The sequence below is a fragment of the Podarcis filfolensis genome (genome assembly GCF_964270895.1).
Source record: "Podarcis filfolensis genome assembly, chromosome: 10".
Classification (NCBI taxonomy): domain Eukaryota; kingdom Metazoa; phylum Chordata; class Lepidosauria; order Squamata; family Lacertidae; genus Podarcis; species Podarcis filfolensis.
Genome location: NC_139612.1, coordinates 41,439,317 through 41,464,913, shown reverse-complemented (window position 1 = coordinate 41,464,913; position 25,597 = coordinate 41,439,317). Strand labels below are relative to the sequence as shown.

General features: G+C 39.3%; 1 protein-coding gene across 20 annotated transcripts in view; it reads left to right on the top strand.

The window, feature by feature from the left end:
• Positions 1 to 24,460, top strand: part of ANKS1B (ankyrin repeat and sterile alpha motif domain containing 1B) — a 330,248-nt gene extending 305,788 nt beyond the window's left edge. For 10 of the 20 annotated variants that reach the window (XM_083573563.1, XM_083573578.1, XM_083573579.1 and 7 more), the window contains 7 exons: positions 4,009 to 4,083; positions 8,932 to 9,060; positions 11,734 to 11,805; positions 14,417 to 14,503; positions 17,112 to 17,249; positions 20,096 to 20,263; positions 22,565 to 22,822. In XM_083573563.1, coding sequence (XP_083429689.1) covers positions 4,009 to 4,083; positions 8,932 to 9,060; positions 11,734 to 11,805; positions 14,417 to 14,503; positions 17,112 to 17,249; positions 20,096 to 20,263; positions 22,565 to 22,675 — 780 coding nt within the window. In that variant the 3' untranslated portion in view covers positions 22,676 to 22,822. Of the gene's footprint in view, positions 1 to 4,008; positions 4,084 to 8,931; positions 9,061 to 11,733; positions 11,806 to 14,416; positions 14,504 to 17,111; positions 17,250 to 20,095; positions 20,264 to 22,564; positions 22,823 to 22,859 lie in introns of those variants that run through there. The other 10 variants (XM_083573576.1, XM_083573581.1, XM_083573574.1 and 7 more) reach the window with 6 other exon arrangements.
• Positions 24,461 to 25,597: the final 1,137 nt, after the last annotated feature.

Here is a 25,597-nt window from a genome sequence, read left to right as displayed (position 1 = left end):
GCTGGAAAGCAAAATAGATTCCCAGATGGCAAGAGTTATTATTAGTATTAGTATTATTATTACAGTGGTACCTCGTGTTGCGTATTTAATCCATTCTGGAGGTCCGTTCGTAACAGGAAACTTCTCGTAACATGAGGCGCACTTTCGTTAATGGCGCCTCCGCTGCTGCTGCGCCACTGGAGCGCGACTTCCGCTCGCATCCCTGGGCAAAGGTCTCAACAAGGGGCATCTACTTCCAGGTTAGCGGAACGCATAACCCGCAGCATTCGTAAGGGAGACGGTATGTAGCACGAAGTACCACTGTATTAGTAATATTTGGTCTACTCTTCTCTGTGATAACTTTGCAGCATAATGAACTATTTACTTCAATAATTTATATGTGTTTTCAGGATGAATTACACCCAATTATCACTTCATCTTTTAAGAACTGCAGCAGGTTAACTCTAGGTGTCTGCTGCTTCCCAGATGAAGAAGTGCTACTTCTCTTTATGCCTTCATGGGAGCTTGCAAAGAGAAACTGACCATCTCCCCTGTGGGGAAATGCAGGAGTTGTCACTATATATAAAGTTTGTGCCTCACACTGCAGAGGAGTTGTGAGGGCCATAACAGAATGGTGATGAATTTGTCAATATATTAAACATACCAATCTTTTCCTTTAGTATCAAAATAACAGTTGTAGAGTGCCTAACCTGGATCAGGACCTGGGAACATGGGGAGGGAGTTAACTCTTTCTCCCACACCACAGCCTCAATGAAAATAGCACATACAGCTATTTGTCTGTGAGGCAAAAGCTCCATTGGCTCCAAATGAAGTTTTCCTCCCAGGCAAATTGCTGCAGGGGAGCAGGCACATTTTCACTGGGATAACAGCAAAAGGGCTAAACAGCACTCCCTGACTATCACAGCTCCAATCCTGCTTTCCTGCCATATTTTGACAGGAAAAACAAGCAAAATACAAATGTATTCATGTATTTAACATCACATATGTTCTGGCCCTTTCTCATCTCACCCTGGAAACACAAAAGAGAATGCACAGGTCATCTTATGGAACTGCTATGTAAGGCCACCTCAACACATGTTCATTTAAACTTCCCCAAGTTGCAGAAAGGACAAGCGACCTTTGTATTAAAACCATTTTCATTCATACAGTTTGCATTTTCTGCCATGCCATTTCTCTGTTTCCTGTCCATTGAAACATTAACAGACACGGAGTTAGTTAATGAGTAAAACAAGCCTTAGGCATTAATGTAGTCACAATAAATTATCTTCAGAACTCTGCTAGGTCTTTAGGAATGCTTCAAATATATTCATATTTTTTTTAAAGAGATAACTACTGACTTCTGTAGGTAACTTGCTGAAAGGTAGTTGAATACTTTGGCAGGAGGATACTCTGAGGCATGCAAAGTCCATTTTCTTTGTGCCAACACAGCTGCCTGGGCTCCACTCTCTGTGCATGTGTTGCATAAGCACATCTGGACTGATAGAAGAAGAGAGCGTGACCCATTAGGTAGAGAATAGTAGAGGCAAGAAAGCACAGTTCTGTTCCTTTATGTGTGTTCCTTAGTACCTTGGCTCAAATGATTTCCATTTTGTTTTGCCCATAAATGACAGCTAAGCAGAGGCCTAGGCACAGTAAGCTGCTGTGTATAAGGGCTGTTCTCCATTACCATGGATGAAGAAGACAATGATTCCCACCCTGTATTCAGTAAGCATGGGACCTCTGGAATGTGCTAACATGCTACCTTCCCCCAATTCCAATCTACAATTTACAAGCACTTTTGCTTAGCTCTTCAGCACTCCTTCTAGTCCAGGCTGAAGCTATACTGCGCAGCTTTGACACCCAACTCATCCTACAACCATTCCTTTCTCCCTTCACAAAGTGTCATAGCTATCCAGTTAATCAGCTTTAGTACCTCACAAGAGTGTCTACCCAGACCAAAGGAACTCAACATTAGCTATGCTGGACTTCTTTGCATTCTGGCCAGTGTGCTAGTAGGACCAGTCTCCAGTAGACTGATATCAGGTTGTCCTCCAGTGGAATGGGGTCAGATTGCATTGGGAAGTTTGCCTCTAGCACACCATCTAGATAATTCTCCAAAGTATGTCTGCAGTAGTCTATTTTTAACCTTTGTCCAATTTGCAGCTTAGGTAATTCTTGACATGGCTGCTAATACTTTGTGCAAAACCTACTGAGGAAGCAACCACCACATGGTCTGACATCCTTCAAATGGGTTAACACATACATAATTTCAGTTTCAGTAGCCAAAGTACTAATATTCAATTACTATTGATCTGATTTAGACAGGAAGCGCAATGCAACTGGTTGTGACAGTGTGCTGCCACAGTGGATAGCATGCCCCCTCATTATCACTTATTTGCTATAGTGTGGGTTTCTAGGATTGAATTGTAGGAACACTTTCTGGTCAGTTTAGATGAAATATACTCAGAGTCGCAAAGTGATTTCATGCTCTTTATTCAGCTCATAGTGGTGAGGAGGAATGAATGAATGTCCCCTCAAGGTATCTGCTTTATATACATTATTTACACAATGGGCTGCACATGATTGGCTAATTCCGGAATTCTACTGTAAGCCAATCAGGTTGTGGATTCACTTCTATCTGGAGCATGATTGGGTGGTTCCTGCCAACCAATCATACTGCTGCATTGTTCTAGGACCAATCAGACTGCTGCATTCTGAATCCTATTGTTCTAGGACCAATCAGACTGCTGCCTTTTGGATCCTATTGTTCTAGGACCAATCAGACTGCTGCAGTTTGGATCCTATTCAACTCAGTACATAACATTAGAGAAAGGCAGTCTCTACTACCAGTCCTTTGAATTTCAGCAGTGACACAGCTTGTCAGTCAGTGTGAGGCATCCATATTTCACTAAGGGAAACATGAGCGCAATCGTGATTTTCTTGCAGGAAGCTGTTTCTGTTTGAATGCAGGCTTTATTTAGACACTGATATTAAATTCCTGCTGCTTGTCTTAACTGCTGGCTATGCTCTGCATACTGTGGTTAAGCTATTGATGTATTAATTGCTAGCTACTCCAGAGATTGTAGTTGCATTTCTCAGCTGTTTAAAGCCTTTCATTGTTGCATTCTCAGGAGACTCTGGGTAGCTACTCTATTTGGTGCTTATTTTAGTTGCTTGGCTACTATGAGCTATTATATTGGATTTGCTTGTGGTGTCCAAATAAGGAAATATATACGACATTCTGCTGTCAGATGATATGAATCTGATTTTCTTTTCCTTTTTCTGTATTGTTGTAATGTGCATCTTGCTTTCTCTCCAAACACAACATGTATTTAGCATCCTGCTTTCCATATGACGGTTGGAATGAGATAGTGTGTTGTTACTTCATTTTACAGCTATGAATTTGGTCTTTTCTAATTGCATTTTAAAGGTATTGGTCCAATCTACTGAGCTCTGCTATCTCTCTTTCTGGCTTACTGCATGGAAATGTTTGGAGACTGTGCATCATGCAGTCTTGGTTGACTATAGCTAGTATCTTTCAAATAATTACGGCCTTTCAAATACCTTTCCAATGTTATCCACAAATACCACTGACGTTAGTTGTTATTGCTCAGCAGCAGCACATTTGATTATGCTCAGTATTTGTTTGTTTTAGCCTTTTCTCCCCAAAGTAAATCTCCATTGAAAAACCCTTTACAGCTGTAGAATGCAAATCAAAGGCTAAGATATGATTGAAGAGTACACACTTTCCCCCTTTCTGCTATTAAGTTCTATTTCATAATCATATAATTGTTTTATTATCCTGAATAGGTCCAAAACTCAATCTGAAATCCTTGAGCTGTGTTTTCTTTCTATAAGCCCAAAATATGTTTTGTCAGCAAATATGTTAGAGGGCTTTAACATCTGCTGCCAGTTTGAAACGCTCTCTTTTTTATACAAAATCTTGCAATACTTTTTCTTCCTGGGCTTGGGGGTGTTTGTGGTGCTTTACTATTTACAAGATGAGATGTAGTTTTCTGTTTATATTAGCAGTCTTCTGTCTGTGAAATTTGGACCAGCCAGAATGCAGGATATCCTTACACAGCAGTCCATCAGGTTCATAATGTAAGATACTTCGATAAATTGTCACTGTATTGGTGTTCATTGTGTTGCCTTGGTGTTGTTAATACTTTATAGAGGTGCCATGCTTTTCAGACTTCAAAAAGCAATGTGTAGCATCCAATTATTTCCAGGATTGTACGTATGTGTTTTTACATTTTGTTTTCATAGTGTGCAATAAACTTGTTGGCTTTTGTGTAGCAGGATACAATTTTTTCAGCTCCAAAGGTCAGTTTTTTAAAAAAAAGAAGTGACCTCATCTATAGTTTAACTTCTGCTCTGGGTGCTTTGTCTTTGTTAGCCTTCAAAGACAAGGATGGGAGTAAATTGCATACATTCTGCAATTTTACTCGGTTTTGTGCCTTCTGTTTTCAGTGACCAGGAAGGATCCTTCTAGTTTCTTGGGGCTGCTTCTCCCTTTTTTAAAGATGTACTAGCTCATCATTTCAATGTGTTCTTCATGAATGGTATCTTGTAGCATGTCTAAACAATCTGCACTTCTTTTAGATACAGGAAGTCCCTTGAAGCAATGTGCTCATATCATAAGCTGTATCTTGAATATCAGCCTTATGACTGTCTTAATGTGCTACTTCAGTGCATGTTATACATGCTATTCCTTCCTAGCGCATGTGCAAAGCAGACAATTTCTCCATCATTTATATTGTGTCACAATTAAAAAAACTTTAGTCAGAGTTCACCTTTGCTGCAAAAGGGAGAAAAATGCCTAGAACCAGGGGACCAGAAATGCTGTAAGAACTGCAGCTGTATCTGTACCTTCCACCCACCTATGTGCTGTCAGTTCTGACAGTTCTATTATTACTAATAGTATAATACTTGTTATATAATATTTAATAGTATGTGCAACTAAGAGCATTTTGGTATTTTGTTACTTAGTTGTGAGGCATGAGGAATGCCATCTGAACTGATTCCTATGCCTGCATCTTCCCAGCTATTAGAGGGAGGCAGAAGAAGGTCACAGGTCCTTTAAGGAACCCAGCAGAAATACTTAAATACCGTATTTTTCGCTCTATAACACGCACCTGACCATAACACGCACACAGTTTTTAGAGGAGGAAAATCCGTAGGCATGCCACCCGTAGGCATTCCCTCCATAACACACACAGACATTTCCCCTTACTTTTTAGGAGGAAAAAAGTGAGTGTTATGGTGCAAAAAATACGGTATGTTGATAACAACAGATTAATTTGAATTATGAGTTTTTTCACAAACCAATAAAACAAATAAAGGAACAACTTGAAGCTTAAATGACCCATTGTGAAACAAATGGCAATTGCACATATACATACATGTAAGAACGTGTATGCAATCAGTGGTTCTTTTTAAAATTAATGATACATTAAAATGCATTTTCAATGATGGCAGAATGGTGCAATAACAGGAGCTTCACCTGTTTAATTTCTATGTGCCACTATTAATATTTACAGTGAGAATGATCCACCAAACGTAAGCACTTCTGCAGCTCACTAATTTTAATTTTAAAGTTTGTACAGTCGTACCTTGGTTTTCGAACAGAATGCGTTTCGGGAGTCCATTCGACTCCCGGAACCATTCAAAAACCAAAGTGTGGCTTACTGATTGGCTGCAGGAGCATCCTGCGGCCAATGAGAAGCCGCAGATGTTGTGCCGGACATTCAGCTTCTGAAAATTGTTCCAAAACTCACTTTTTTCCAACACTCACTTCCAGGTTTCAATCGTTTGGGAGCCAAGGAGTTCGGCTTCCAAGGTACTTAAATACCCCCAATTAAATAACTCGGACATAAGAGTTCTCCCATTTAGCTGGATCATAACATAGATTTGGAAGACAATACTTATGTGGTAGACATATGTTTGACTGCAATTAGCTTTCTGTACTTACTTATACTTACGTCTCAGTTTTATTTTGTTTAGATTCCATACTTGCAGCCTCTGCCACCAAAATCATAAATTTCCCTTTTTAAAGGCACTATGGTTTTTTGTAGGACCTTGATCCAGATTGCTGAACATTTTCTCATTTCAGCTGTAGGTTCCACTTTTTAGCTATTGGACTGAGAACAGCTAGTCTGGACATTTTTTGTAAATTCTGAAAAGTATAAAATCTGTAAAACTGCGAAATTAAAGGGTTCCATGTTCATTTGTAACAATGTATCCTAGAGTGCAGAAGTATGAATTTACATTGGGAACAAGAACACAAAGGGCTCTGGATCATGGACATTGTTTGACAGTGGGGTATATATAGGAAGATTCTATGCCACCTCTGTTTTTGGCATTTGTTACTGTTCTACATCCTAACGTTTTTATACTCAGAATAAATCTTCATACAAAAGCAAATACTTATTTTGCTAAAACATACTGTCCAGAGCTTTAAAACAAGCAGATACCAAGCATTCTGTCATCTTAACAATAGTCTTGACAAGTTGAGCGTTCGGATGGAACAAAGTGTAATCTCAGAGCGTAATCACATTTCTTTGAGTGATATTAATAAGATTACTTAAATAAATGGAAAATAAAACTGCAAGCCTTTAACATTTTTTTGTCCACTACACTGAATTGCCATATCCAGTGATAATTCTACAAGGTCACAATGTAGTCAAAGTGACTTGTTAGTGCAACACATTAAGTGATAGAGCTAAATATATTCCTAAAAGATGTTTTGCAGGATTATGCCAGCATTTGAGGATGGTAAAATCAAAGGCTGACTCTTATTTTTGCAGCACACGTTTGCTATATATAACTGATATCTGTGATATTGAATACTGTAAAGTGTGAAGAAGAAAATTGTAGTAAAAATGCAGTGAGCATAGGCAAGAAAATTGTGGGCAATGTCAGTGCCTGAATACATATCCACTGTATGCCCTTGGGTGTTTGAAAAGCCCTTCCATATTTCACCAACGGAATGCCATTATACATGTGGCAAAGAGGCACTGCATACATTTTGAATGGGCTCAAAGACAGATAATTTATCCTTATAGAATCTCCATGTTTAACAACTATGAATGTCTAATGTTGATATTGGCAACTGCAAAATGATAATCCATGTGACATGGTTTAAACATTCTAAAGTGCTATATAAAGCTAAGTATTAACTATTATTTTATTATTGTCTACACAACAGACATTTCACAGTTTCAGCATTTTCCAGCATCAAGAAATAGTGATTAGATAAAGCGCTACTTGCTGGAAATGTAGTGTATCTGCCAAGTCTACCCAGACACCTCCTCCCTCCCACCAAAAATATATATTCAGAAAAGCACAGGAGTTAATAGTTAATTGCAAGATGCCAATTTATATATCTCTGAAGCACTTTTAAAGGAAAGTACCACATCTGCAATTGCATTACTATTAGTTTTCAATGAGGCAGTAATATTGGCACAAAGTTGTTTCTGCTTGTTTTGTCTTCTGCTCTCCTGCTTCAGTTTTCACGTTGGAAGGTTACTATTAATTTTGATGTCTTCCAGTTTACCTTGTGCTTGTCCTTGTAGATCTGTACAAACCAACCTCTGTCTTGTCATGATTGTGTGGCCATGAAAATGGATGTATAATGCTTGTTTTGTTTGCTCTGTCCTGGTTTACGAAATGAAACAACATTTTCTTTCATTGGAATTTTCTCATTTGCTTTCAACAGCAATTACGTGTTTCAGTTGCTTTGATTTAATCTTGGGATGGAGCCAGAGAAAAGGCTACAGAAGGGAGCTGGCAGAAGCTGGTTTTTTCTGCCCTCTACCCTGCCCAAGCAGTCTCCTGAGTAACAGGGATCCTGCCAAATGGGATGGCACAGAGGACAAAGGAGGAATCCCCCATAAGTTGTCAGAGCATATTCTGTGAGCAGAGCTCCCACTCACAGAAGGCAACTTGCCTACTTTTTACAGATCCACCGCATTCACTCCCCTGATCCTCATGAGAAGCTGGGCGGGGTTGCCATGGGGAGGAGGAGGAGCAGAAAACCAGATTCTGCTTCCTTCCTTCTGCAGGCCTTTTTCTGGATCCAACCTCTTATTTCTCAAGTTTGTTTAAAATTGTTAGTAAGCTTTTAACAAATAGTTGCCGATTTGATCTCAACGGAGTTGAAAAACAGTGAGTAGAAAGAGTATATTAAACTGGGACAAAAAGGCTCAGAAGTCAGAGATAAGCAAATTGTAAGATTTGTTGTAATACATATAGATTTAGAAAGTACTTTCCAAATGCAACCATTTTGCTAAATCAGTTTAAATATTTGCTTTTTTACGTGTAAGAAAACTAATTAAATTCAAGCATCCTTGGTTGTAGTTAAGAGACATATTCAGATCCTCATCAACGTTTCCTCAAAATAAGGCTGCAGTCCTATATACACTTAAATGGGAGGAAGTCGCATTGAATTCAGTGGGACTTGCTTCTAAGGAGGCTTTCATAGGATTACAGAACAAGTCCCAATGATTACAGTTGGGCTTCCTCAATAAGCAAATGGGCACAGGCAGAGGTTGCAATCCTGTGCAAACTGTGCAAAACTGGACAAAGTGGATTTGAGTATGGGTCTCGTTGCATTACACTCCTAAAGGTGCTTGAAATCATGAGGCTTGCTTCCAAACACTCGTAGATACGGGCAAGCTGTTAGTTTATTATGCACAAGGATAACAATGGTGTATAAGTAGCAGCAGCATTTAAATAATGTCTTCCTATTTTTGACATTGCTCCTTGCTAGAAAACTCAGATTGGAGGCTGTAGTGAAGTAATAAATGCTGACTATAAGTTATTTTTATTCTTCAGAATGGCACGTTCTGTAAATAATAATATGTAGCCAAAATGCCATGGTTGCAACCACAGTGAAATATGCTAATTGCCTTCAGTTTACATTGCTTTTTGAATACATCTGATTTTCAGACTGGAGACTGGGGTGAACCATCAATTACCTTACGACCTCCTAATGAGGCAACAGCATCAACACCGGTACAATACTGGCAGCATCATCCAGAGAAACTAATCTTCCAGTCATGCGATTACAAAGCATTTGTAAGTTTGCCAGACTCAATGTTTTCTTTGAGAACAGTTGGAAATTGTCCAGTTTAAGGAGTGACCATTAACATTTTGGTAGTCTTTTTCTCTACCTAACACAACTATAACATCTTTCTTACAGAAACAAACATAATACAAATAAAAATTTTCACATTATTGTGAACAGAATACAGATGGAAATTGTAGCTTTATCTTTAAATCTGTGTTTCAGTCCCTTCTCTTTATTAAAGAAACATCCAAATTTTTATGCCATTGCATCCAAAGTCTCATAAACATATAAAAAGGTAGTGGTAGGGAGAGAACTTAAGGGGAACCCAGATGCATTGTTTTCAAGGTTTTTGAGTATGACCATGAAGACAACCATAGCTTTCCACTTGTCCCCAGAATCAGGTACTCAGAGCTGCACCACAGCCTGTGTACATGGATATTGAATTTAGCTCCCATATTGATAGACTAATCCTCCATTAATTTGCCCGATTCCTTTTAAAATCTCTCTAAGCTAGTGGCCATTACCACATCTTGTGGTACTACTGCCTTCTATAAAATTCTTGCTGTGTGAAGTACTTCATTTTGTTCACATGCTGATTCCAGCACATTGGAAGCAAACACTTCAATCGCTGTTTTAAAAGTGGTGCTATTAAAAATTACCAGTCCTTGGTTTTATCAAAAGCCTTGAAGAATCTGTCAAATCTACTACTCACTTAATAGAAAGAAATTAGGCTCTAATAAGACTTAATCTTTTTTTAAAAAAACAACCCAAAAAACCACCCTTTTACATCTTGAGCAGCAGTGTGCTACACGCGTTATTTTTTAAAAAAGGAAAAAAGCTTCACAGCTTTAATTCAACTGTACTGAGATGATTTAGGCTTTTTTTTGCAGAATTATAATACTGGACTTTATGATTCTGAACAGAATTTCCTGGTAACACACAATAGTGAACTAAATAAAATGTTATATACCAAGATGAATGTATACCACTGAGCAATAATGTGGTGGTGGAAATTTCACGAAAGGATCCACCGTTTCTTTGGCACCACTAGCCTGCTCCAGCCACGGTAGAAGGTAGCAGTAGTGGCATCTTTCTCATTTTTCTGTATGTGTCCATCCCCATTTTATCCCATTGACATCAGTGAAGGAAGAATGACTACACCTGCTCTAGGACTGGTATAGATTTTTTGTGCTTTTCAGGGGAATGAGAGAATACAAGGTCTCCTGCAGTCTACATCCAATATGCGCCCTTCATGTCCTGCCACTGGCACTGCATCTACACCCACTGAACATGCCAGGGGCTCCTTCAGGGTCATAAAAGTGCCCCAGAGGCAGAACTCCTCCACTGGTGGATTGGCACATGTGCCCCTCAGCTGGCCCCTTTGGCCAACATTAGAATTGCAACCTAAGTAACTTTACATGACATGTGTACCCTGCATGGTCCTGTAACTGCACAGTAGTGTAACTTTTTATTTTCTATTTGTATATGGACAGCTGGTATAGACATAGATTTTAAGAGTAAATCCTTGGTTTTGTTTTTGATGACTTCTCCCCATGAATATGACATCTGTAGGTGTTCCTCTATTTTAAAGGTGAAAAATGCAGAAGCTCAGGGCAGCGGCGGAGGAAGCCACTTGGGCGCCTGGGGCGGCGTACCCAGGGGCGGGGCGATCCGTCCATAGGGGCGGAGTGAGGGTGGGGCGAGCTGCCCATAGGGCAGGGTGCACCGTGGGGCCTCCGGAGTCTGCCTGCCTCCTCCCACTCAGCCGCCCTACAGCTGGGGGGGAGGCAGTGGGCGGACAGTTTGGGCAGCGTGGACCTGCACGCGCCCAAGCCACCACGTCTCTCCCAGGAGAAACATGTGGCTCGGCTGCGCTGCAGGCTCCTGCGGTGAGTGCCGCCCCATTTTGTCACCCGGTCAACCCGCACCCACCGCACCTCCCTTCCTCTACTCCTGGCTCAGGGGTTCATGTTGCCAGACAGGGCATTCCCTTTAGCAGCCCCTAGGTTGTGGAGGTTCCTCCCCACAGATGTGTGTCTGGCAAGTTCACTATACAGTTGAATGATGAACATGCACTTCTTTATTCTGGCCTTTGACAACTAAGTTGTTTTAAACTGTTTTTAATGTATTTTAAATTGTTGTAACTCAACTTGGGATCTTAGGGTGCAGGGTGAGTAATTAATAATAACATCAGCAACAACAACACCTGCTAGTACTGCTAATAAATTAACTTAGACAAAGAGCATGAAATAACACTTTGTAAATTTACTATGTAAAATCTAACATTATGAAAGGGAATATTATAGATTTGATTTAATGAAAAGGATTTAGCTCAATAGATTCCAGGCTGGAGAGCAAAATTCTTAAAAGCACATAAAACACAATCATAAATCTTAAAACCCTTTTAAACAACAAGAGCAGCTAAAACCACCAATCAATACATTCAAACACTGAAAATGCCTGGCACAAACAGATAGGGCTTTACTTGGTGCCAAAGTGTCAGCACCAAGTGTACTTCTGAGAAGAGCGAATTCAAGAAGCAAGGCACCACTACAGAGAACACTGTATCTCACATTATCTACTCTCCCTAGAATGTTTTAGGTCAGCAAATAAGCTTTCTTTGAAATTTTGCTTACTCTGTTTCGTAACTTCAGAAAACAGTGCCTTGTTTCTTTCATAAGTATTTAGGTTCTATGCTGGTAAAAGAGCTAAGAGGCACAGAATCAACGCAGGATGCCTGTGCAAAAATGAGGGTGAGTGAAACTTACTTTTTCAAAACGGCTGTAATAGGCCGGACTTTTACTTGTAACTGCCTCACTTCATCTATGTTGTACATTAAATAAAATAACTCTGGATTTCTTTGCAATGTTCTTTATACTTTAGTTATACGTATGTTACATAGTTTTTCATGTTATCACTAAAACCTCCATCTGCATGCACGTTGTACGTTTCCTACCTCTTGATAAGTAGATTTCCCCCCCTTGCACCTTTTTATTTCTGTAGAGAATATAATAAGATTTAGCAGGCCAAGCATTTCCTTAACGGAAAACTTGACTAGTAAACTCCCATAGGACTGGATACTCAAGCCCCTTTTTGGTGGAACTTGGGAGCTCCCTTGGGGAAAGCGTAAGCCATTTTAAATCCCTTGGAATATGATGAGGGGGCGCGGAGAGAGAATTTCCACCTTTACTGCTGGGAGGCAGTGATTCAGGTAGAAGTTGCTGAATGGTGCTTACTGGGTGGATGGTTTTTCCAGCACAGACACAGCTGCTGCAGGGACTCAACAACCGTGCCTGTGCATGGGGCTGGCAGTGTCATTCCCACCTCTGCTGCTTCCTCCTGGCACCTAAAGGGTAAATATGGGCATTCCAATCCTGCGTCAATTGCTATGCATGGTCCACTGGCAGCTATTTGTAGCAAACTAAATCGCTGGCCACCATTGGCCAAGGGAGTACTGAAGGAATATGGTGTCTTTTTGTAATGCCTGCCCGTTTGCAAAAATACAAGCAGAACATTTAAAACAGAGAGCAAAACCACTAGTCCTATTTCAGTTTCCCAAGGAGAACAACTGAAACCCCCAAAGTACTTTTCCTTTAACAAACTCAGACTCCTTTCTCTGCTCAAATTAAAAGGGGGCGGGGGGGATCCTTCCCCCAGACATTGATGGATGCTACGTTCCAAAAGCTAGTACCATCAGGGAATATTGGTTAATTCCTTTGGTTCATTCTCTGATAATCCTTCAAGTATTTCAGGCAAAACAGCAATAAGCCTGTTCATGCTAATCAAGGCAGAAAACCCATAATAGTAGAGTATTAAAAACAACTGCTGAGAGCAGGGACAGGAGAGATCAGTGTGGGGTCACACTTCAGGAGGGATAATGCCCAATCATAACATATTTTTCACTTAAGACATTATAAGAATATCCTACAATTGTGTCACTGGCGGTTGTCCAACAAAATCTATTTAGATAAGAATAAAGTCTTAACAGCTTATTGGCATCATTGTTTTCATGTGTAATTGCAAATTTATGAAATGATTAAGAATATATACCATTGAAAATACAAATTATTTCATTTTGTTAATTTGTTTCTATCTGCAGCAAAGTGTAAATAAGAGGCTGATATTTAGTTTTGGGGAGATAAAGGCTGACGCTTTTGAAAGGCATTCCCAGGATGTCAATTAAATACGTATAAACCATAACCTCAATCTTTCTCATTATACATTCTGTATGTTCTTTTCTGGTGCTCAAATATATTATTTGTATGAAGAAGAGGAAAACTGTTGGCATCTTAACTCAACACTTACGAAGCATAATTAATATCTATATTTATCCCATCTAAATGTAGAACTATACAAATAAAAAGTTTTATAATCTTTCTTTATAATTCAAAAATCTTTCTTTATAATTGGGAGCTAACTAATCATTTTAATATGTTTTCCTTCTCCTGATATTTATTGTCTGTTGGATGTTTTCTTTTTCAGTGTTTCAGTTGGTAACTGCTTTGTGTTATCTTTACTAAAAAGGGACACAGATTATATTAAACATAGATAAAATAAATATGGCCCTTTTACATAATTTTTTGAGTTTTTCAGGAAGTAACAGAATCTCTAAAACCCTTAAAATGTCAAAGGAAACCTCAGTACTGCTACACAAGTGCATGCAGTTGGGATAATCAGTCAGGCTACTTTAGCATTAAAAATTGTAGTGTATCGAAGAATAAGGATGTCATCCTGAGAGGCATTAGAAAGCAGTTTAAGTACTGTCCCACTGGTGGAGAGGGAGGCCAAAATGCCTCAAATGGCCCCCCCAAATCTCCTATATAGCTAAAGTTGGGTTTACTGAGGTCATGTTGGTATGGCCATGGATTTATTTTATTAGAGTTAGGAAACATTTTAATCCTCATCTTTTTTCACCAAGCTTTTGCTTTTCTACCGTGAAGCTCATAGTTTTCCTTTGGCAAGTTTTTTCAGTATGCTGTCTAGCTTTCAGTGTATCTTTCGGCTAGAGAAAACTTACTTAAAGTACTTTATTTTGCACTTGTTTGCAATATGGCACTATTACCACTAGTTGTTTGCTGTCCTGAGCTCCTTTGAGAGGAAGGGTGGGATGTAAATTTAAGAAATAAATAGTTTATATTGTTGGGTAGGGAATAATTTTGTTTGTTTGACCACAGGCCACAACAAACTACAAATCAGACAAGTTATTACGCATTTTCAGAGATGGGCTATTAAAATATATAAGAAGATATATCCTGTATTTCCCATTCCCTACAGTTGAGTGTAGTATATTGTTGTCTTGGGAAAGGAAATAAGATGTACATTGTTCAATACACCACATTCTTTCATGTTTGTTTTTAATTTCAGAAGTCTACAGAACAAATGAAGAAAGTTCCTACTATTGTTTTATCAGTCTCTTATAAAGGGGTAAAATTTATTGATGCAACAAATAAGGTAGGCATCATTTGGTTACTCATACATTTTATAAAAAAATGTTCTTCCACATGTATTGCCACCCATTTTCAAAGTGCACGTTAGTTCTGTTGTATCTTTTGAGCTTCCTGGACAACAGTTTACTTGCACAGGATAATGGTGGGATGACTCCTAGCATAAGTTTCTGTCCTTTTCCAGCATTGTTTTCTCCGTCCCCATCTGGAAGCAAGAGGGCATTTAAACTCAGGCAAACAAAACACACAGGCTATTCCCTTGTTATTTTTAAAACATATTCAATAAGTCAAGAAAATATAGGCACAGCTGAGATCACTTAGCAGTAAAATCCTGCACGTTTATGCAAAAGTAAGTCCCATTGTTTTCCATTGTTGTGTGTATAAGCTTGCGGCCTAAAAGTACAAAGTTAGCACTTGATCCACTAATTGTAGTAAAATGCAGTGGCGTAGCGTGGGGGGTGCAGGGGGGGCCGGCCGCACCGGGCGCAACATCTGGGGTTAGGGCAAATCCACGGGTTAGGGGGCGCAAATCCATGGGTTAGGGGGCGCAAATCCACGGGTTAGGGGGCGCAAATTACTTGCCTTGCCCCGGGTGCTGACAACCCACGCTACGCCACTGGTAAAATGTAATATTGTTTCCCACTAGGTTGTTTGTACCCACTGAGTTTACACAGTAGGTCTTGGGCAGTCACTACATTTCTATCAGGAGCACAGGGACTGCCTTAAAGTGGCAAAGCACCCTTCCCCCTCCTGCAAATGTGGGGAAGCTGCTCTACTTCTGCTGTAAGCAGGTGGGTGGCAGCGTTTCCCATCTGCATGCCACCCCCTGGCTGATTAAGGGAAAAGGAAAGGGCTTTAATGTCTGATGAGTAGAGTTTAAATTCTGCTGCCTATGCAGCATGATCTTGTTCCCTGCTGGAAACAGGGTGGCACAGCCAACATGGGATTAAACCCTATTCTCTCACCCATCAGCCAAAGTCACCAGTGACGTCGGCTGATGGGTAAGTGGTTGTGGCTTGGAGGAAATGGCCTGGAGAGCCAAGATTGTCTTGCAGGCTGGAAATTCCCCACCTCTGCTGTAAATGCATGCCATATTCACTTAAGAGAGTTCAAATTGCAGCACAACTTTCAGTGGACCAGAGCGGAGTTTGAAATGAACATTAAAAACTATGAAGTCCACAGAACTTTTAACATAAGCATTCTTTCCAGTTCTAATTCGTTCTGAAAACTAATCTTGTGCTGTCAACCATCAACAGCCTATGACAATCTTTTTTTAATTCTCATTCATAGGAAACGGAACCCCTGCTTTTTAGTATCACTGCAATCTATTCTGAAACTAAGAACAAGGAAGTAAAATTAAGACGTATTATTGGTTTTACCCAAAGTAGTGTAAAATTAAATGAGTATTAAACCTCACTGAGTCTAAAGATCTTTACATAATTATTGCTCATTAAGGCATAATCATTAATTTGATTGTGGTCCTTTATGTAGAAATAACAGTTTTAAAAATGCTCCAACAATTTGAGATAAGAGGATTTAATAGTTTTGATTCTCTTCTAAAACACAAGCCCATAGATTCAAATAACCAGTTTTCAGTATACATTATTAAAATAGATTGCTAAATTAATATTTCAATGAGCTCTCTTGAGCGTTCATAGTTGCCTGAAAATATACTTTTTCAGAGTAAATTTGTCACAGGGGAAAAACAGATTAAGGATGGCACATGAGCATGGCAGATTAACCATCATCCAAATTCAGAAGATAATTTATTCTAATTCTTAAGTATGTGATTAAAGATGAAACACAACACCAGTTCACAAACAGGGTTTTGGATTGTGGTGACAGTATTGCATCTGAAGTTCTTAGCTTAAACTAAACAAACTCATCCTGGTGGTTTTTATGTGAAATAACATTTGGAAAAATTGAATGCAATGAAGGTATAAATATCATTTTGCTATACCAAGTGTTAATGTATCTGGGCAGTACCCTTCATTTTGCTTGGCTCATTTAACTACTTCACATCCCTGTTTCACTGAGCAATGAGCCTTTGCTGGGTTCTGGTTGCCCTTCTGATTGCAGAGGAACAAGTCTGGATCCAAACCATTATAATGTTCTTGTTCTCTGTGTGGCTAGCGGTAGAATAACGACCACGATCTATTGTCAGAATCACTAGTACAGGTATATCCAAAGCCCTACTGGCCAAGTGACAGGAGGACACAGTGGTGGGCATGTTTTTACTCTCCCTCTCTTTTTGAAGATTGGCATATGTATTTTTCCTCCTGCTAGAAACAATTGGGAGGAAATATATTTATGCCAATTCTGTTTTGGGGAGGGAGGGGTATTGGGAGAATGGGAAGGTTATGTAGTCTTCAGATCTATGTCGTCTTCCTATCTGCCCGATACACACATTTTTTTTACCTCTGCTGACAAAGGAAAGGCTGCCCAAGTGTATTATTTATTGAGCTGTTATTAATGCTGCTATGGTCGCTATGGAACGTTACCCCCATCTCCCACTGCCCCAGATGTTCATACTCTCACTTTGCAGCTGAATGATTGAAGGGCTGTATGATGTTAATTAAATCCACTGAGTTGCCATTTCTTTTTCTTTCATTTAGAATATTATTGCTGAACACGAGATTCGTAACATTTCTTGTGCTGCACAAGACCCTGAAGACCTCTCTACATTTGCTTATATCACAAAAGACTTGAAGACAAATCACCATTACTGCCATGTGTTCACAGCCTTTGATGTGGTTGGTCTATAAATATATTTCTACTTGGTCACATTTTAAAATCAAAAATATTTATAAATGGGTGTCATAGAATGCAATTTTGCTGAGACAGATGCAAATACTTTAGGCTGCAATCCTAGCCCCACATTACTGGGAGTAAGCAGAGGGGGGTGAACCAAGCCTTATGAGGAGCAATTGAGGGAGTTGGGTATGTTTAGCCTAGAAAAGAGGATTCTTGTAGCATTACGGGGGGTGGGGGTGGACTAGATGACCCTCTGGGACTCTTCCAAATCCACAATTCTGTGAATCGATAAGTTCCATTGAATTTAAAAACCTTGCCTCCAAGTAGGGATGCTGAGGATCACAGAAATAGAAGTATAACTAGCCAGATCATCAAGTTCTCGGTTGTGGTTTATCTATGATGGATTGTTCAGGACAAACCCTAGTACAATATAATTTTTTTGCTCAGCTCTTCTGAAATAGGTGGGACATTTTTAAAAATATTCACTTTTTAAAAGTGTGGCAATACTTTTATTTACAAATTTAGTATGCTGCTTCATATCATTATCGTGTTGTAGCTTATTTCTAATTCAGTAATAGAAAGCCATGATTCGCAGTAGTATCCCAGGGGATAAAGGCAGGTTGAATGATTATTGCCTATGATTACTGCTTTGCACACATAAACGTGTCACACCTTTTCCTACTCATAAAGCAGTGCTTCTTAGACATCAGACTAGGGCCCACAAGTGAGTTTGGGGCCACTTTCAGGTGGGCATCACTAGCACAGCCTGCCCAGTGCAAACTTGCTTGCTGGCCATGCACTCTTCATTAGACCAATGCAGCATCAGCCACTCCTTGAATACTGCTTGAATACATGGGCAGGAGCCAGAAAAATGAGGGTGAGGAGAAAGGTCGGTCTTCCTCTTCTGATGTAAAAGGGCCAGTGAAGGTGTTGAAGAAAATTAGAGACAGGTAACAGGTTAACATTTATGATCATTAATCAGATGGTAATAGGAAGGGGTAAGAAAAGACAAGTATTATATAAGGAAAAATGAATGTGCAAGGACCAGGAAAGAGGGATGAAAGAAACTGGCAGGCTTTTTTGGTTGGGTGGAAATAAGGTACAAGTTGAGGGCAAAAGGGGAATGGCAGAAGATATTACAGGAGATGGCTATAAAGACTTTGAGAGGCACGTAATGATGGGATAGGATAGATATACAAGTAAAACTCCTCTTTACAAAGATGAGTAACAATAACTCCAGAGCAGACCTGAGGAAAGCTTAGCTTTGAAACACCTTGTCATCAGGAGAACACTGTGGGAAAGAATTTAGCAATTTGGAAAGATGGATTAGATATCCGCTGATTATGCCAAACTGCTTTCATCTCACACTATTTTGGAACTGGCTGTTCCCTTGTACCACTTGTTGGTCTTGGTGTTTTTCAGCTCTCTTAAGTAGACAGAAAGGTTGAGAACAAAGCAATCTTGAATAGTTTGTTATACTTTCAGGAATCTATGTTAAGTGATAGCACAATTTTGTTTTTTGGCTAGGAAAAGATGCCTGGATTTAAATAAGGCAATATGATTTTATAGTAATACTCTTATACATTTCAATGCTCCAATAGGCTCTGAAAACAATGACAGAAACTCTTTATAAGGAATGAAAATTTGACTTTTGAAAAATAAATTTATGTACAGCTGGTAAATGATAAAGCAGGGGTGGGGAAACTTTGGCCCAGCAGATGTTGTGGGGTGCCAACTGCCATCAGCTTCAGATAGCTCTGCCAATTGTTAAGGATGATGGAGTCGGAATCCAACAACATCTGGAAGATAAGTGTTCAAGGTAACCTCTTGTCTATTTTTAATTTTAACAAAATAGTAATAGATAGGTATGCTGGAAGCGTCTGTTTTATTAATTTAAATTTGTGCCATGAAACTTTAAAATATTAAATCTTCACATAACTGTAGTGCTTTTAGCTTTCATACTTAGAAAAATAATAATGTGTGCATTATAAAAGACTGCATTAGAGTTTTCTTGTTGAGTTATGGCTGGTAAGTAAGAATGAATGAATGTATGCAGATAGTTAAATTGCATGGAGAGTGGCTGTGAATTGGTTCCCCCACCCTTCAAAATACATTTTCTAATACAAATTGAGTGGAAGAGAAAAAATTTCATAGGGCTTCTGTTATTAACGGTCATCTGAACTGAAAATTAATGAATGTTTTGTCTGTGTTCTGAGGATACAAAAGGTACAGAAAATTAACTAAAGAAGCATCTATATAGCAGAACAGCTCCTTGCTTTTTACAGATGTGCTGAGAATACTTGCTTTAATGCCTCAAGCCCATATTCTTGGTCACAGTTCCACAATTTTCTTCCCCTTAAGAGCGAGGTGTTCTTCAAAAATGGGGTAAAGAGGCAGAAAAGGGCATGACAGGAGTGGAGAATCAATGGATATGAAGAAAGCAGCAATAAAGAGGGGAAGGCACTCTGAACAATATTTGGTGTAACACCATAACCACATCCATTACATTAACATATGATTTTTAATTCTATGTTTATTGATTCTCTTATTTCTTATTGTAGTAAAATTTGAATTCTATATAATAATAAAAAAAAATACTTTAGGATCTTGTACACCGAATTACAATTGCTAAGCAGGCAGAAAAATCCATTAAGTGGTCTACCAAGACCCTTGGCTATTTTTCAAGTGGTCCAGGAGAAAAAGTTTGGGAATCACAGTTCTGCAGTATTCCACAGTGTGTGAAAATTAAGTTCTGTCTGATACGTGACAATGTTATAGTTTAGATTTCTAAAAGAAATGTGTTTAAACTAACTTGTTTTCATGATGCTGTTTGTTGCTGTTCCAGAATTTAGCCTATGAAATAATTCTCACGTTGGGACAGGCATTTGAAGTAGCCTACCAACTAGCACTTCAGGCTCGAAAAGGAGGTCATTCTTCAACCCTTCCTGAAAGCTTCGATAATAAACCTACAAAACCAATTCCAAAACCTCGTGTTAGCATTCGAAAATCTGTGGTGAGTAAAATATGTACAACACATGAGAGAAGCCTGCTGGTGCTGGTGCTTAGGCTGAACTCATTTCCCCATTTCTGCAATGAAAGGTTCAGCAGATTGGGTCTTGGCTCTCTGCCCACAGGGGAAAGGCAGGCAGCAATGTTGGGCTCCCAGGATTCTCCACTAACACTCCATTACTAGAAATATGCAGGGCTGCTGCCAGGGCCTCCCCCAGCACCTTTATAGGACACTGTTGCATAGATGCCTTCACTTCAATGGAAGCCACCCTCAGTTGGAAGGTCCCAAACTACTGACCTTTCATTGCAGAAATTGGAAAAAGTACTTGAATCATACTTTTCCATTGCCAATGAAAGGGCAGCTGGGCCCACCCTTAAGACCGGCTGCAGTACATCTGCTCTTCACTTCACTTTTTCCTTATTCTATATATGTCGGGGGTGTAGGATTGGGTTTTTCTTTCTATAAGTCCTGATCTTTCTTGAGCTTGGTGACTTCACAAACTGAATCCTGAGAGCCCTACGCCCCAAATGTTGCTGCCTGCCTCCGACCTGTGGGCAGAGAGCCAAGACCCAATCTGCTAACCTTTCATTGGGAATAGAAAACTACAATTCAGGTAGGTACAATCATACTTTCTCTTTATAATCAGCATGCTAGTGGCATGAGCAGTATTCCATTCGCTCATCTTTCTGTAGAAATTCAGTATAGTTACTAGCTCTTGGGCACACAAAATTCATTATGTAAAACAGTACTGGAGGGATTCCTAGGCATGCTAAGGAAGCCACCTGTAATTAAACATCAATTTCACCTTATGTATCTGTAGTTCAGTTTTTCCTCTGTGGCCCATTCTCTGCTTAATAGCAACACTAATACTGTAGATCAAACATAGCTTCTTGTGATCTTCTTTAGTATATATTTACCGTATTTTTCGTCCCATAGGACGCACCTAATTTTTTTTTGGGGGGGGGGGGGAATAAAGGGAAAAAAAAATTCCTTTATTTTCCCCCCAAAACCAGGTCAGGGAACAGCGGGATGGCGGCGCTGCACCTCCCCGCTGTCCCCCGAGCTTGTGGGGCTGGCCGATATCTGCCCGAAGCGCAGGGCGCTCTGCTTCAGCGCACCCGCGCTCCGTGCAGCAGGCTGCTATCCGCAGCCTAGGGAGCCCTGTGGGAACTCCCGCAGGGCTCCCCACGCTGCAGATGTCTGCCAGGCGCGCGGGGCGCTCTGCTTCAGGGCATTTTGCGCGCCAGGCGGCAGGCTGCTATCCGCAGCGTGGGGAGCCCTGCGGGAACTCCCGCGGGCTCCCCAGGCTTGCTGATAGCTTCCTGAAGCCTGGAGAACGAGAGGGGTCGGTGCGCACCGACCCCTCTCGCTCTCCAAGCTTCAGTGAAAGCCTGTATCTGCCCCATAGGACGCACACAGATTTCCCCTTCATTTTTTGGGGGGGAAAAGTGCGTCCTATAGGGTGAAAAATACGGTACATTATAAAGGCAATACTTTTCTAGAAGCTCTTACCAGCAGTTCTCACCTTCAACTACCAGACCAGAACATAGTCAGGTAGTTGTCCAGAGACAGACAGCTTTTTAAAGAAAATGTAAATATGTATTGGACAGAAAAGGCAGGAGCTAATTGGCATTATCATATGCTAATAAATCCATCAATTCTTAACACTGTTAAACAACTTAGGTAGGGTATACAATTTCTATGTGCACCTCTAGCTAAATGAAGAATTACATAAACAAATGAGTGCTGTGTACTCAGTTTCTCCTCCAAGTTGTCCAGGATGTGCATGGTTAGCGGTTAGGAAAATCAGTGACAATGTAGATTGGCTGGGTTTAGTCCTACCCAGCTAAGCAGCCAATTGGTGTGTTTGCTGATTGTTTTACAAGCTGCACACACACATACTTGGAGCAGCGTTATTAGCAAGAGAGAGAGAGAAAAGCAATTTTGGCAACCTGATCTTCAAGGCAAGTTGTTGAGCATGAGTTCCTTGTGTTACTGAGAACAAAACAGCATACATATAGTTGATAAAGTTATAGTTACATACCTATAACTTCAGATTTTATGTAGATACATCTGTTGTTGCACTGGACTCATTCTATGAGAGCAGTGAAACTAATGAATCAGTATCCTCTTGGATTATCATGATAAAATAGAATATAGACTGTAGCCTCAGGAAAGCAATCCATGGTGCATGCCGTGTGGATAATGATGTGCTACTGTGTGACCCAGTTTGAGCACTGTTTTAATGCTCAGCAATTAGAGTAGATAAAGCATCATTGTGTTTCTTTTGTATTTGTTTCAAAGCAGATAGATCCCACTGAACAAAAGACTCTTGCCAACCTACCATGGATTGTAGAACCAGGACAAGAAGCTAAAAGAGGAATTAATACCAAGTATGAAACCACAATTTTCTGATAGTGAACTGTCCTCTGTTTCTTGTTGTGCCTTGCACTCAAAGCAGTCATAGCACAGCCTTTCCTTGACGGCAACTCTTCAGTCTAGTAGAGGGGAAGACTGCACTATATGAGTGGCCTTGAAACTAGCAAAAACATACAAACAAAAGGCTGCTGGTCATTTCTGGTGATTGTTCTTCCTGCAGCACTGATAGAAGAATGACATGGGATGAAGACTTTTCAATTACAGCCCACAAGAGGAGTGGGAGATTGTTTCACGCACGCTCTTCTCTTAGGACTTTGCCACAGTGCTTTCTTTTGATTTCGTATTTTAACGTTCTACTTTTACAAAGGTCTCTAACGGTAATGCTGCTTAGTAATACAACGTTCAGTTGTGGTTGGGTTTTTATTTTCACACATGGCAGTTTTTAAATTGAAACAAACCCAGATTAGTTAATAAAATATTTGAGATATGTTTGTGAAAACATGGGGATCTATATAAGTTAATTCTACTGTTTAATATGTTTTTCAAAATTAGTAATGGCAAGACATTAGCTTCCTTGACTTCTGTATTTGCTGGTCTATGTATTCTTCATGCCATTTAATCCTCTAGAGAAATGAGGTTATATATGTCAGTGTGAAACAGAATCAGAGTTTTATTAATGGCTTAAAAAAAAGAGGAATTAATAATGCATGAAAATGCACCTTGTATTAAATATTTTTGTGGGAGAGAAGAAAACTATAAGAGCAAGTATGATATTTATGTTAAAGGAGGTCATTAATTATGAAGAGAGTCTGGCTTTATTTTAAAGTTAAATAAACTGCTACTGTACTATCTAACAGTAGTAACAGTGGGGCCATCATAGTATGCTGGATGCTTCACTTCATGGGGTAAAACGGAAGCTGCCCAGCAATTGCACTACAGGCACACGCAACTATACACAGTTTTTCAAGTTATTATAGCCATGAGTTTCAGTTTTTAAAAATCTGAAAGATGGTTTTAAACAAAACTAGGAATTTTATCAAATTTTCTGTCTCAGAAAGCTGGTTTTAATGAAAAAGTTCAACTCAAAAGGTTTTTTCCTAAATGAAGCAAACCATTCCAAAGTAATAATTCTTTCCACAAATCAGTTGAGCATTGGCTTGACAGTTGACTTAATGAAATTTGCTTACCATTTTCTTTGAAGTATTTTAATTTTTTAATGTCTTTGTGGAGTATTTGTATAATAACATTATGTATTTCAGTGAAACTGAATGAATTATAACAGTAAAAATATCAATCATAGGCAAAAAATGACATTTTAATGTATGTTCTATCCAGTCAAATTGTGAATCATTTTGAACTTCATTATAGAGATATTGATGAATAGTGTGGTTGACTTAAATGTTTTTTATTATTCTTTCATATTTAACTGAAAGGTTTCAGTTACATTCAACAACTGAATTTTTAACAAAATTGATAATTGAACTTGCTTTAAAATTCAAAATTGTATATGGTTTAGTTGAACCTAATCATAGCGCTGAATGACAAAAAACCTTTTAATACAGTATTCAATTTACTTGAACCAATCAGCTCCTTGTACATATTATGCCTATTCATTGTTGATATGTATGTAGTAGGCTGACAGTAAACACTGAAAAATATAGTACCAAAAGGAATATTGTATAGGAGAAAAGTAAATAGTAGCCTCACTGCAACAAATACTACTATGTAAATATGCTTGGGCTTCCAGTTATAAATTTTGTAATTTTTGTCATTATTTATATCCTATAAAAGCACACAAAATAAATTGAAGTTGTACAGTCAGCATTAGTTTCTGGAAAATTTAGTATGGATAATATTGAACATTAAGCTGTTGTTAAGTGATGGATCAGTCTTAAGTGTCAAAGAGACAATGGTATGATCCTATGAACCACTTCACTTACTCAACAGCTTTCAATATCTCACAAGAGACTAGTGCGTCAAAAAGGGAACTCCTCCATGCTTCAGGCCAATGCTAGAACTTGGTGGATGTGTAGTGTCTCTGTGCTATAGAACACAGACTTCAAATCTAACCTAATTGTCAACTTATCTCTAATAGCACCTTCAGCCTCCCCAGCAAGATCTTGACCTTGCCTCACGTCAGTATTCCTGACATCCTCGATATGTTATGAAACTATTACTCTTCTTATGGAGTATGTTTAGCTCTCACGCTAGTTTTTCCTTTCTGACCTTTTTGTTATCTCTTAACTAATACTTCTATATAGAACTCAGCCACCAAAATAATTTGCTCTCATGTCACTCAGAATATGCAGTATCTTCAGTCCCTACACTGGCTGCAACACAGATTTCTTGTTCTTGCCTTTGAAGTTCTTTCTCTTCCCTCACCTCCTAATATAGCTCCGCCCGTGATACTTCCTTCAGTTCATCCACTCTAAGCTATCTAAAGAATATCTAATACTCTGCCATATCTCCTTTGCTATGCCTGGGAGTACCTCTCATGCCACCTGTAAGATACTTGGGTCTCATTCTTCAAACAGACCCTTCAAACCCCACCTTCAAAGTTTACTCTGAAAATATTGAAAGCAAGAAAACCAAACACTACCTCAACATGGTCTTCAGGTATGTGGCAGCAGAGTCTTCTAAAAGAAATGGTAGCAATGGTGGGGGGATGAGAACCAAGTTTCCAAGAGAACAAGCTTGTGATCCAAATGGTAGCTGCCAAAACTTTCTCTCTCTCTCTCTGCCTTTGCTGCTATAGTTGATGTGGTAAACAAAAGCAAAAGTCACGAAGCAAGGCAAAAAGCATTTTCTGAGTCCAGTGACACAAATGAGGCACCAAAGCTGAAAACATCACAAAATATAATACTTACCTCCTCCTTCCTTGAAACCATAAAGCTTATTTGCACATATTTACACACAAGAAATTGTACAAGAAATGGGTGCAAATTTGAAATTTGGATT